Consider the following 14,102-nt stretch of genomic DNA (forward strand, 5'->3'; position numbering starts at 1 on the left):
TTTCCTCATGTAGTGAAAGATTTGCTTCGGACAAACCAAGGGGAAACTGTGTACAAAAGTATGTTGCATTGTCAAATAAACGAAACAATCTTCACTGTTCTGGAACTTTGATATTTATTCATTTCTTACGCCAAAGATTATAGAACAAAACATATCCAGCTACTCAATTTTGCTGCCATCATTGTTACAGTCCTTATTGTTAGACGAGTCTTCGTTACCGTCAGTCTGCAAAGAACAAGTGAACAAACTAGATACAGTGATTATTCACTGTTCATTATTTATATAATACAACACTATATTGTAAAAGAGAAGAAAAAATTGCTACATTTTTTTAAATTTGTAAATCTGTTATTTGGGCTGTTATAACAATAACTTCAGTAGGCCCTACACTAAAATTTTGCATGGACCATGTAAAATAAAAATGCTTAAAACATATATTGAAACAAAACAAAATCAATTAAATCTTTATAACAGAACAATTAAATAAATGATCCAACAAAACAGGTATTTATATATTTCAATCAAAAGATTGAAGTGCATGCTTTAAAAAAAACAACATATCTGATGTTATGGTCCTGTTTCATTTTACTAAACATCTATAACGCAAAAATTACCCCAATTCCAGAATGCCCTTGCATTACAGAGAGCTTATTTTTATATCATAATTGCTTATTTGCAATATAATTTCAACCCACCCCCCATAAAAGTTCTAGTCTTTCCTTTACATACCATCATCATTATGTCAATAGTGTATTGCAGATTGAATTGTCATTAAATTAATAAACGAGAGTCTTTGATAACATATATCGGTAATGTGGGTTCGACATAATATTGTTATTAATGACTTGATTTACAATGGTTAGACGCTAGCATAAAGAATAAAGCTCTGCTGTTTAAAACACATTTTCAATCACAACAGTACAAAAAGATCTGCATTATTAGAAGTAATTTTCTGGTAGATAATGTCCATTGGATTTCACCTTTAAAAATATGCAAGTTTTTTAATAATGGAGCTTTTTTTTTGAAGAAATGACACAGCTATCAAAGATATGAGCATGTGCATAAATTATTGTCCCCGGTGCATAAATTATTGTCCCTGATTAGCCTGTTAACTTCACGCTTTTATGGAATTGTTTGTTTAAAATAACATCTAAACCCAAATTTTCCCAGACAGGCTCATGTGCTGAAGGTTTGCAATTGATTAAAAAATCTACCCTGTGTTATATTTATGTCACATGTGTATGCGTAAAATACAATAAAAGTACACATGCATGCCATATTATTCAACATGCTTGTGAACTAAAATCATATAATGACATAGTGCATTGTTTATAAACAACAACTATGTTTATTAAGGATACATTTTAGAGACAGTGACTCACACTTATAAGTGTGTTACAGTTGTTAACTTTACAGCTCTGACACTTTGATACTTTCCCACTTTACAGAAGACTCAGCTGACACTTTGATACTTTCCCTCTAAACACGGCATTTATTTTGGTCTTTGTGATGTCCAGTTAAATAAATTTCTACTCATTTTGATAATTCTTTTGAAAATAAAATAAACAAAGACAAGGGACAAAATTGTCACAAAACCATGTTTTCATTGTGAAAAAAAATCTGATAAAGGGAGAAAACTCAAACTGAACTTTTGAAATGAACAAACAAAATTAACCCCCTTTGTAAGTTTGTTTAAAAAAAAAATCTATTTTTAGTCGTGGCGACCTTGACATTGGAGATATTGACGTGATTCTTTCGTGCGACACACCGTCCCATGATGGTGAACAAATGTGCCAAATAATTTTAAAATCTCACAATGAATGACATAGTTATGGCCAGGACAAGGTCATTTATGGCCATTTTTGACCTTTGAACTCAAAGTGTGACCTTGACCTTGGAAATATCGACGTAATTATTTCGCGCGACACACCGTCCAATGATGGTGAACAAATGTGCCAAATGATTTTAAAATCTGACAATGAACGACATAGTTATGGCCCGGACAAGCTTGTTCCGCCCGCCCGCCAGCCAGCTCGCCCGCATTCGCCAATCTAATAACCAGTTTTTTCCTTCGGAAAACCTGGTTAAAAATAACTCTGAACTTACATTTAAAGCAATCTATCATGAAGTTTAATTCGTATCCCTTTAATACATGTACTTCCAAAGTTAAACTCCACACAAGAAGCCTGACAGACAAACGGACAGAAGGACATACAGACAGACAATGCCATTACTATATCCTCTATTCAGGACCATAACTATCATAATGACATTAGAGTGCCCAAACTAAAAATTCCTTACTAATGTTAATACTCACCAATTTTCGTTTTTTCTTCCCTTGATTCTGCAAGCGTCTGTTGACCATGGCATCGTCGTCTCCCTGACGCTTGGCACGGGGCTTGGGGCCCCAGTTCTCCTGGGGGTTGGGCTGGAAGCGCAGCAGGTTTTGGGCACAAGACTTCGGTACAGCGTCTGGGTGGGTGTCAAAGTTCACCTCCAGGGATGGGGGCACACTTAGGATCTTGTAGCCAGGGGTGCCTGGTACATTCCTCTTGGTCTTGATATCACTGTTTTTGACGTGAGCACGGATGATGTCCTGTGAAAAATGTTTGATTATGGAATGATGTGGGCATAGTGATTTTAACATTACAGTTAAAAAAACTAGAGCTTTGTCACAGTCGTGACGAATACCCCCACATGCCGCATTGACACAGAATATTTTGCATGTTGTCTTCACAAAAAACAGCAAACACCATGCTCAATGTTTAAAACACACTAAGTGACCCAGTGACCTGGTTTTTGACCCTGCATGGCCCATGTTCGAACTTGACCTACACATCATCTAGATACAACTTCTGACCAAGTGTGGTGAAGATCGGATGAAAACAACTTGAATTAGAGAACAGACACCATGCTGAATGTGTAAAACATACTAAGTGACCCCGTGACCTAGTTTTTTCCCCGGCATGACCCATATTCGAACTTGACCTAGACATCATCTAGATACAACTTCTGACCAAGTTTAGTGAAGATCGGATGAAAACAACTTGAATTAGAGAGCGGACTGTATGCTGAATGTTTAAAACGCACTTAGTGACCCCCGTGACCTAGTTTTTAAATGCCATGACCCATGTTCGAACTTGGCCTAGGCATCATCTAGATACAACTTCTGACCAAGTTTGGTGAAGCTCTGATTAAAACTACTTGAATTAGAGAGCGGACAACATGCTGAATGTTTAAAACGCACTTGGTGACCCTGTGACCTAGTTTTTGACCCGGCAAGGCCCATGTTCGAACTTGGCCTAGACATCATGTAGATACAACTTCTGACCAAGTTTGGTGAAGATTGGATCAAAACTACTTGAATTAGAGAGTGGATACGGACGGACCGACGGACAGACAGACTGACCAACACACCGACCGACCGACAGACAAGCTCACTCCTATATACCCCCCTAAACTTCGTTTAGTGGGGGTATAAATATTACTTTGCTAAAAGTATTTGTATAAAATAAATATATTGAAGATCAAGTAAGATTTACTAGAAGACATTTAATTACAATATACATTGACTACATGTGTAAATGTCTGATTCTTAACCTATGTGCATACATGTATGTCATGAAAAACATGTACGAGTGTAAAACACGGATCATTTTTAATTCCAACAAAAATAAAGTATTTAAAAAGGCATGGAATGACACAACATTTTCATAGTTATGAAAACATACCCAAATCACAGAGTTTGGTGCATCTGTTTTCAGGGAGTTTTTGCAGGCATGGGAATAGGACACTTGGTAACCTGCATTGAGCACAGCCGACCTGCTCAACATAGAAACAAACACAAACTGAAGTAGTCAGGGCCCTGTAATGTATTAAACAGTGACTTAATATTTTATAGTGGAAAAGCAGAACAAGAGCACCGCATAACTGGTGCCACGCTCGGCTGCGGGTGCAGTTTTGAACAAGGGCTGTTTGTAAAACATGCATGCCCCCCATATGGCTGTCCGTTGTAGTGGCAGCCATTGTGTGAATACGTTTTTTGTCACTGTGACCTTGACCTTTGACCTAGTGACCTGAAAATCAATAGGGGTCATCTGTGAGTCACGATCAATGTACCTATGAAGTGTCATGATCCTAGGCAAAAGCGTTCTTGAGTTATCATCCGAAAATCATTTTACTATTTCGGGTCACCGTGACCTTGACCTTTGACCTAGTGACCTCAAAATCAATAGGGGTCATCTGCGAGTCATGATCAATCTACCCATGAAGTTTCATGATCCTAGGCGTATGCGTTCTTGAGTTATCATACGGAAACCATTTTACTATTTCGGGTCACCGTGACCTTGACCTTTGACCTAGTGAACTCAAAATCAATAGGGGTCATCTGCGAGTCATGATCAATCTACCCATGAAGTTTCATGATCCTAGGCGTATGCGTTCTTGAGTTATCATTCAAAAACCATTTTGCTATTTCGGGTCACCGTGACCTTGACCTTTGACCTAGTGACCTCAAAATCAATAGGGGTCATCTGCGAGTCATGATCAATGTACCTATGAAGTTTCATGATCCTTGGCCCAAGCGTTCTTATGTTATCGTCTGACAACCACCTGGTGGACGGACCGACAGACCGACATACCGACAGATCGACCGACCGACCGACATGAGCAAAGCAATATACCCCCTCTTCTTCGAAGAGGGGCATAATAAATGAAAGCTTGTCAGAATTTTTTTTTTTAGAGGTCACAGTGACCTTTACCTTTGACCTAGTGACCCAAAATTGGGTGTGGCTTGCATCAAGGTGCATCTACGTATGAAGTTTCAAAGTTGTAGGTGGAAGCACTTTGATTTTAGAGCAAAATGTCAAGGTTTTAGCACGACGCAGACGTCCCACAAAACGACGAGCTGGCTATGACAATACCTCAGGTTTTCTCCGAAAACAGCCAAGCTGAAAATGGCCATATTTCTACATAAACTCACTTTAGGCCAAATTCCTTTCCTTACGACCACATACAAATAAAGGATTTTCAACTGTTACAATTTTGGCGAGATCCACCCAGTATTACATTGTACCATTACTCAAAAAAGATTTTGCAAACTGATAGACAATGTCAATGCTCATAGTGGTGGTGCTGTGGAGGGGGGGGGGGGGAGGGAACTTTACACATGTGACAGGACAGCTGATGCTTTTTATGAAATAAATTCAAAGTATTAATTTAAGACTACAACTTATTCATATCATCCAAAGTTCTACAACAAACACTCACATGATGGTGACCAGTTTCATAGGCTCGCAGTGAACAGTCTGGTAGAGGCCGTCTATCTCCCAGTACAGCGGGGTATCAAGCTCCTCCCCTGCCATGGACAGCATCCCCTCGATCCTCTTAGCCGTCCCGAACTTACCTGGCTCTGACAACACATGGCCTATCACCCTCTCCATGTAGCCACGATCATGTAGAGGTCCCAGATACATCGGCCCACCTATGCGATGGTGAGATCCACAGTGCACGCACACTTCTGATACTTTTGGTCCTTTCGCTGCTGAGAATCTATAGTTGTCACCCTTTGTGGCTGAGACTTCACTAAGAGGCTGTGTTATGAAGGACCCACAACCTGGGCAGTGGTAGACCATACCAGTATGTGCGGCTGAGAATTTGGCTTTCAGCTGGCCAGTATAGACTTTAACAAATATTCTGAAGTAAAAGTCTACGCTAAGGGATGCCAGTGGTACGATGTACCTGGAATACTTAGAGGCGTGCGCCTCCAGGCATCTCAAGATTACTCTCAGTGCCATTTCGTGACAGAACCTGCTCTTGACTGGCATGGATCCGTACATGGTGAAGCATTTCTCTGGCACATTGGCTCCACACAGCACGGCGGCGTCGGTGCACGTAACACACAGCAGGCCACCATCGCGAACCGCTTGAACAGCGGCATCGAAAAAAGGCACAGCAGTACCGTAAGGATCTAGGTCTACAACATCGAACCTGTCCTCAAATCTCTTGTTCTGATACATCAACATCGAGGCATCAGCACAACTTGCTTCCACAAGGTGCTGCAGATTATTTCTATCAATGTTTCTCTGTATCACTTCTGCAGCTTGTTTGTCAAAGTCATTGCACACAATTTTCTTCACTCCAGGAATTTCCAGTCCAAACCTGACAGATCTCAATCCCGAGGCCCCTAGTCCCTCCAGTATCCGCAAGCCATTGGGGTGGCTTTTACCCACAACTAGTTCTGCCATATCATCTGATGACAAAATATATAATCTAATTAAAACTTTATTAAAATACCATGGTTCATTTTGCCATTTAATAAAATTCTTACAGACAAATTTTCTAGAAGAACAAGAGATGTGTTTGTAAGAAACAAACTGCCCCCTTCTGCGCCGCTCTGAAGCCATATATTTGACCTTTGACCTTGAAGGATGACCTTGACCTTTCATCACTCAAAATGTGCAGCCCCATGAGATACACATGCATGCCAAACATCAAGTTGCTATCTGAAGCGACATAGAAGTTATGAGCATTTTTCGAAACCTAAATGCGAAACCTAAATGCAAGGTGTGACGGAAAAACAGACAGACGTACAGACGGACGGTCCGATCACTATATGCCCTCCTTCTGGGGCATAAAAATAACACACAAGTGTAGGAAATCACATTCAAGGAAAAACATGCAATAAGCCTGCTTAACAAGAGCTGTCCCAAAACAGCGTGCTACACTATTCTTTCATGTTCATAGTATAATGTATATTTTCTGTCAGCCATCTTATGTCTACAAAGTCACATTTGAAGCTCCATACCTGTTGTAGTAATACAATATGCACGTATATAAACTGACACAAAAATCAAGAAATTAAAACAAGAAATATGAACATGCCAAGCAACTAGCTTTTCAACTTTTTACCAATTAATTTATTTGACTTTATTTAACTTTTTAAGCAAGGTCAGCATCTAAGCTACCTACGCAGACAATTAAAGTAAAACACCTCCATCCAAACAAAATATTGAATGGAAACACATGTAAATGACAGGTAAAAGTTTTCGGTCTTGGTTATTGCCTGTTTATAAACACCATGAACACACATTTCAAGTTTTATTTCAATATTACTAGACACAGAATTAACTAAGTTACCAAAGGGAAAAATTCTGCTAAACTGCAGGTTAGATTTAAACAACTTGGTATGTTACCTCACACAACGACCCTAAAACATGTTAAGTTTCAATTAAATACCTATAGTAGAAACAGTGATATGAGTCGTGTTCTGAGAAAACTGGGCATAATGCATGTGCGCAAAGTGTCATCTCAGTCATCCCAGATTAGCCTGTGCAGACAACACTTTCCGCCTTAATTGGAATTTTGCTAAGAAGAGACTTCATTATAACCAAAAATGTCATAAAAGCAAAAAATGTCGTCCCTGATTAGCCTGTGCGGTCCGCACACTTTACATGTACAAACATGCATTAAGTCCAGTTTTCTCAGAACGCGACTCATATAGTTATGTAGCATGTTTAACCAGTGCATTACCCAAATGCCAACAAAAGAGTGAGTGGTACATTTATAGCTCAAACTATTCAATGAATAGAAGAGCTAAAAAAATCAAAATGACAATTAATTATCAGGGCTAATTATCAGATCAGAGTTAGTTTAGTGTTTAATAAATGAATGATTTACGGTAAATGTACACTCACAGAACAAATTATGATGAAAAATGTACACTCTCATGAATGTTCATTATGAATATTCTAGCTAGGTAATAATTAAAATTCTAAAAACACAGCACCATACCTGTTACAGTATCAAGTTCATTTTTCTTCAGTCTTTGTTCTTTAACATGCTCCAGGTGGTCTTTTGCAAACTCTGATATAAATGCAATAGTGATATCCCTGTTGAATTGTTGCACAGGGTTGTAGAAGACCGACTCCGGCTGCACAATTGTGGCCTTTCCTTCAGACACCTGTTGAAATTGTGTAGCCTGTACTGTGGCATGTGGTGAATCATCTTGATTTGGGTTATCCATCATGAACTGAAAATTAAAAGAAAACTAAATGTATATAACTTGGTGATGTATAAGTATTTAACTAAACTTTAATTCACAAGACCCTAAACAGGATTTTACTTTTTATTGTTAAGCATATCAACATGTATACTATCGTTTTAAATCATTTAAATTGTAGTAAAGTATCATAATCTTTTTACTATTTGTTACATTTCCTTATTTTTTCCTCTTCACTTAAAGACATTTTATATTTAACCAATGTTTTCCTTTTCACTTAAAGACATATTATATTTTAAATTATACAATTACCATTATTACTATAAAAATACGAAAATTTCAATCAAATGATTGTCATGTTTACACATTACATAAAACTGTTTAACATTCAATCAAAAATGAAGCATGGTACCCTTTTACTGATGTTGTGAAGACTAGAAATGATCAACTTCTCATTAAACAGGACATTTGGTCTGCAAATTCCAGACCATCTACTGAGCCTCATGTGCTGCAAGTGAAGTCAGTACATAATGGTTCTTCAAAGAAACAGTTCCAGAATCTAAATCTGTCAGAAGTGAAAACAACCTTTATTATGTAGTGGTGGAAATGTGCTCAGGTCATTTAGGAAGCCATAATAGGTTCATTTACTTATAAAACGAGCAACATGTATGCCAGTTATCCAATAGATTGTATGCATGTCATATGATAATATGATTGATTGTGCAAATCTTCAAAGTGATCTAGATCATTAGACCTCGGAACTGAAAACTTAATATTTATTCTGTAGGGGTGAAAATATGTTACGGTAAACCGTAATTATTCAAGCAAATAAAATGTTAATTTATTTATGAAACTCATTAGTCTGAACTGCAGTTATCTAGTAGATTATTTGCATGAAACATAATAATATTATTGATTGTGCCAATGTTCAAATAAATCAAGATCAATATAACCTTTGGTCTGATAAATGGCTGTTAAAAAGCAACAAAATGTCCATGTAAATGATGTAGGCATCTTGGCAAATCAAGTCCATGTCATCAGTACTGTATGTTTGGGATTAACATAGCAATACACCAGAAGCAAGAAATTTGTGAGTGACATGAGACAATCATTTTAAATTTACTGCCATGGTATTAATAAATCGAATTAATCCATTTAAAATGACACAAACAACTTTTTCAACAATTACAAACATATTTGTTTAAATCTGGCTGGAGACTAAACTAAAGGACATGAACTTTACTACAAGTAGAAATCAGTGTATCTTATGTTATTATAGTATTTATACCCTATGTCAATAAACAATTAAACATTGAGTAGAGACATATTGTGTACAGGTATAAAAATTGGGCCACCAGAAAGAAACCAGCTCACAGGAGGACCAACATGATCAAGGTAAAAGAAGGTAGATCAAGGCTCAAGCCAGGTAATGTCATGTAATGTAAAATTTGCAATAACCAATAACATATAGTTCAGTCCTTTCATTATCACTTTGTACAATTTTCGAATTTCGCGAAAATCAGAACATTTTTGTAAATATATATTGTAAATTTCATGTATCGCTGGCAGCCAAAAATGTTTAAGAAAATTCCAAATTAAAACCATACCAATATGTATTACATAGTGCTTTGTAACCTTTGTTTACAAGCGTTTCCTGACGAGGAAAATATTTTGGAAAATGAAATGTTATGTTATCGTGCTTAAATGTTTTTCAAACTGTATATATGAATACATTTATTTTCGAAAGACTTTCCATACCTTTTTATTTGAAAACGATAAAACCTAATAAATTCAAACACCTTTAAAGAAACGTCACAAACACGTTGTGTCAAACTCCAGCGACTGATCATCGTCAGCTGAATGCTTTGTTTACAAAATGTCGCAACCGGCGTGTGTATTACTTTTGAGTGGAAAGAGAAAGTCTGGGAAAGACTTTATTGCAGATCGACTCCAATGCAGGTAATTGTGTGTGTTTGGTATTTAAAATAAAATGTTCATATTCAAATAAGTTTATATTTTTAAAACTGAGTTTCATCGGTTAAGGGTATGACTAAATAGCGGGAATGGTTTTAAGGGGTACATGCTTATCTAGAAACTATTAAAGGGGCCTTTTCACAGATTTTGGCATTTTTTAACTTATTCATTAAATGCTTTATATCGATAAATGTAAACATTGGATCGTAAAAGCTCCAGTAAAAAATCAAGAACAAAATTAAAAAAAGGAAAAGAACATTGCCCGGACTAGGTTTCGAACCAGTGACCCCTGGAGTCCTGCCAGAGTCCTGAAGTAAAAACGCTTTAGCCTACTGAGCTATTCCACCGAGTACATATACTTGAAGTATTTTATACCTTATATAAGCAATCTTCGTAGTTTCACAAAATTTAACGACAAAAACAGAACTCTCCAAATTATTCAATCGTTTCGCGTTGCAACGCTTTATAATTTTTAGGTTTTAAAATCGTCAAAAGATGCATATAATCGCTATATTAGACCATGGTAAATGTTCAGTATTACTGTTTCCTCACAAATATCATAACTAAAACGAAAATTTGCGAATCTGAAACAACTTTTTTCAATTTTGTCAATTTACCAAAGCGTGAAAAGATCCCTTTAAATACATTAAATATTCGTGTTCTTTTCATTTCCTGATTTGAACATAATTATAGACTTCGTTAAATTAAATATGACAAAGGGGATTTTGGTTAAAACGGGGATTTTGATATTTCTACATACCGGTGTTTTGGGTGCCTCTTTTCTCTCAATACTGTACTATATCCATCTCTGGGACAGCGGCGATCAGTTCTGGTTCAATTTAATTTTTTTTTTAAACGTGTCTCAGTTGAAAGGCCCAAAGAAGGCAAACTATTTATTTTCAGCATAAAGCTGCATACAGTTTGATGCGTTTGATAATTTCAAGGCAGTATATATTACACAACATTTTTAAGTAATTTCTATATGTGGTTATTAGGCCTTTAATACATATTCACAGTTTTGTAAAACTAATACAATTAAATTATATAAGCAAATGCAGATAAACAATTTTATGTTAAGAAAGTGGCTCGTTTGTACCACTGCCTAAAACTTGGGCCATAATATGGCTTCCTGTTGTCGATATAGACGAAATGTGGCCGGTTTTGTCTGGGTCCGTTGTTGCATACTCACTTGAAGTGAATACATCGGTCAGCAAACAAAGACGTTACCGTTGATACCGTGTAATTTTGTATTGCATTAACATTGGAAAAGACTGTAACACAATCTTCGAAGAGTTTTGCTTACAGATCTCCGGATGACAGTAAAATGTACATGCTTGATTGATAGTTATCTCGGACGGGGGAATGTCAATCTCAATTATTTGTTCCTTTCTCTCAATTATTCACGAAGAGTGGACGATACAGATTTTTGAAACAGCATTTTATCTTTTCTTATAGGATTGGACCTGAAGTTTGTCAGATTCTGAGGCTGTCTGGCCCTTTGAAGGAACAATACGCTCTGGTAAGACCATGACTCAAATTGCTGAATTTAGAACGTGATGAAACGAATCCATGCACCCATTTTAATGATAAAACCATACTTTGATGCAATTTTAACACGACTCAATAACACATGTATAGAAAAAAGTTAAATAACAGTGTTCATTGTGGTGTGAATTCAAAACCCAGGAGTGTCGCGAAATGCGTTCGAAACTGACTGTATTTGATAAGGGAGTACGGATATGTTATATATTAGTAATAAATTATGTGACAAGGTGTACCTTGTTAATAGTTTTTTTGTTTGTGCATTTGGTAATTGCTCGATCCAAGTATAGGGCACGATTCTTTTCATTGAAACAGAATTAAAAAAAAAACAACGACATAAACATTCGACTATCGAACACAACCAATATATAATTCTTGAAGTCACATACACACTTTGCAAATGGCAGTTCTACTGTGAGGTATTGCATTATGTCAGGGTTGTAAAATTGGTATGGCATTTTCCGTAAACTTTACAGTTTTAGTTGATTCAAAGTTGATATCTTTTTTTATTCAAATCCAACAATTTCACCCATTCATAGTTCACACTTACGATGAACTCATAGTTTACACTTACGATGAATTTCGGTTTTGCAATTAAACAAAATAGTATTTAAACAGGACAACGGACTAGATTACCAGCAACTGCTTGACTCAACCACCTACAAAGAAATGTACAGAGCCAAAATGATAGCATGGGGAGAAGAAAAACGATCGGCGGACCCGGGTTTCTTTTGTCGTAAAACAATCGAATTAGCCCAGCCAGATCGAAATATTTGGATAATATCCGATGCACGACGAAAAACGGATTTAGCGTTCTTTAGTGAAAATTACCAAAAGGTTCTAAGAACAATACGAATGACATGCTCGGACGATGTCAGAAAGCAGCGCGGATTCATTTTCACACAAGGTTTGTTTTAAACTCTAGTCCGCCTTTGGGCATATACAAAATAAAAACCACCACTATCCGATGTGTTCCAGTTGAATTAATTTTTACAAATTTAGCTGTTGTTGGATGTAATATGTACTGGTCTTGCTCTCCTTCTTTACTTAAACAACATATCGCATTCACGCTTATCCGATTCTCGATCGTTGACATTGGTGCTTTAGCCCATGTTACTTGACATTAGACATTTCTTTCGCAATAAAGAGATGCTCAGTTGCGATAAAGGTTGTGCACTTTAGGATAATTTTCAATCTTTAAAAACTGTCAAATGGAATGCTTATTATTGAGTTTGAATCAAAACTGTTGTCAACATTAAGTAGAAAACGATGACATAACCACCAAATATTGTTGTTTTTGTTTTGAACTATACGGGAGTTGCTTTGGAAAAACGGATTACACAAAGACCTATAGATTACACAGATTGGAAACTTCGCGCCTTATCGGGCTATCTCTCGGCGGGGTCACGTGGTCGAGAAACTGATAAGAACACTTGGGATCAGCAGACGATTTATTCCATGAATCAATCGGAGTAGTCCGGAGATAGCCGGTGTATCACGATTGCGATAAGATAGCGACGCGTCAGTAGCAACGGCTACGATTATCGAGCAAAGTTATGCGAAAATGTTACGGCGCTGTAGAAAGGCGGCTGTAACTTGGTCAATAATGATCCGATTTTCATAAAATAAAGTTTCATAGAAACATGAGTAATTATGTTTTTATAAAATCTCGATTTTATTTACCTACAATAAGAATTTATAATGCCGCGATCATTGAAGCAATTGCGCTAAGAACTTCCAAATCGCGGCGAGAATGCTGTTGAATAATTTATTTGAAAGGCTTTTGCTGATAAAATATTCTTGTATAATTTGGTATTTCAATCAATTAAAACCTTATAAAATATTATTATTTCAAAACGGATAGATATATGTGGACACATAGATCTAGGTCTCTGATTAAAACAACATTACAGTATAATAAATGCTATGATCGTTCGATCCAAAACCGGGTTTAGTTCGACTTATTTCAATATTGATTGTGTAGATTTTTTTCAATTGTTTAATTCTCTTTTTATTTAGATCTTATTCATGAGTTATAGGTTATGAAAGTTTTGTTTGTAATCCAGTTTTTTTCTTTTGGTTATTAAATTAAGCTTTCAGTATCGTGGGCTAGGATTTCGCGAAAAGAAAAAAACAAAAACATTTCACGCGCGTGTTAATCGTCGAATCAATTAGCGAACTGAAGATGCTTTGAGTGTTTTTTCTTTACTCTTGAGAATTAATTAAAAGAAGGGATTCTTACTTCAATTATCAGTTTGCGTTGTTGATTGATTTTAATTGTGTGATCAGTGGTCGCGGCCGGCGAATTCATTCTTTATATGTCATTGTGATGTCCAATTAAGGTAAGTCTTTGTTGTGAATGTGTTAGATTTTAATATACTTGTTTATAATAGTACGTTATAAACACAATGAAATGCTGTATAAAACTGTTTAAAAAAAGGCTATTCTCGATTGTGTATCTTATAAGTTGGACATACTAGTACATATTTTGGAATTTACATTTTTTAAATTCTGTATCATTTGTGCAATCATGTCGCGTAACAGAGACCCTACATTTTTTAAAACAAGTATCTATTAAGCAGCAAAA

The 14,102-nt window shown here is 36.4% G+C and overlaps 2 protein-coding genes across 5 annotated transcripts in view; one reads left to right on the forward strand and one right to left on the reverse strand.

The window, feature by feature from the left end:
• Positions 1 to 97: 97 nt before the first annotated feature.
• LOC127876266 (tRNA (guanine(26)-N(2))-dimethyltransferase-like) lies at positions 98 to 9,920 on the reverse strand. 3 transcript variants are annotated; one of them, XM_052421356.1, is made up of 7 exons: positions 9,799 to 9,920; positions 8,412 to 8,507; positions 7,792 to 8,029; positions 5,269 to 6,250; positions 3,732 to 3,822; positions 2,318 to 2,596; positions 98 to 225 (listed from the first exon to the last, which is right to left on the reverse strand). In XM_052421356.1, exons 1-7 carry the CDS (start codon positions 9,847 to 9,849, stop codon positions 160 to 162), a joined length of 1,803 nt encoding a protein of 600 aa, XP_052277316.1. In that variant the 5' UTR covers positions 9,850 to 9,920; the 3' UTR covers positions 98 to 159. The 3 variants fall into 3 exon arrangements, with proteins under 3 accessions (XP_052277316.1, XP_052277317.1, XP_052277318.1); XM_052421357.1 differs by having other exon boundaries at positions 9,758 to 9,917; XM_052421358.1 differs by lacking the exon at positions 98 to 225 and having other exon boundaries at positions 2,417 to 2,596; positions 3,732 to 3,802.
• The window catches only part of LOC127876269 (delta-like protein 4), a 41,913-nt gene continuing 37,621 nt past the window's right edge, over positions 9,811 to 14,102 (forward strand). For both annotated transcript variants that reach the window (XR_008047759.1, XM_052421362.1), the window contains exons 1-3: positions 9,811 to 9,958; positions 11,429 to 11,492; positions 12,134 to 12,422. Coding sequence is in view for 1 of the 2 variants with exons in the window: in XM_052421362.1 (XP_052277322.1) it covers positions 9,876 to 9,958; positions 11,429 to 11,492; positions 12,134 to 12,422 (436 nt within the window). In the remaining variant the exon portion in view is untranslated. The remainder of the gene's footprint in view (positions 9,959 to 11,428; positions 11,493 to 12,133; positions 12,423 to 14,102) is intronic.

Source organism: Dreissena polymorpha, chromosome 4, assembly GCF_020536995.1.
Source record: "Dreissena polymorpha isolate Duluth1 chromosome 4, UMN_Dpol_1.0, whole genome shotgun sequence".
Taxonomy (NCBI): domain Eukaryota; kingdom Metazoa; phylum Mollusca; class Bivalvia; order Myida; family Dreissenidae; genus Dreissena; species Dreissena polymorpha.

Excerpts from the sequence above, each read along its gene's own strand:
- LOC127876266 (XM_052421356.1), bottom strand. The coding sequence starts at position 9,849 with ATGATCAGTCGCTGGAGTTTGACACAACGTGTTTGTGACGTTTCTTTA. Across the intron at positions 8,030-8,411 it reads TTCACAACATCAGTAAAAGG|TTCATGATGGATAACCCAAA; the intron begins GTACCATGCTTC and ends TTTAATTTTCAG. Across the intron at positions 226-2,317 it reads GGAAGAAAAAACGAAAATTG|ACTGACGGTAACGAAGACTC; the intron begins GTGAGTATTAAC and ends TGTTCTTTGCAG.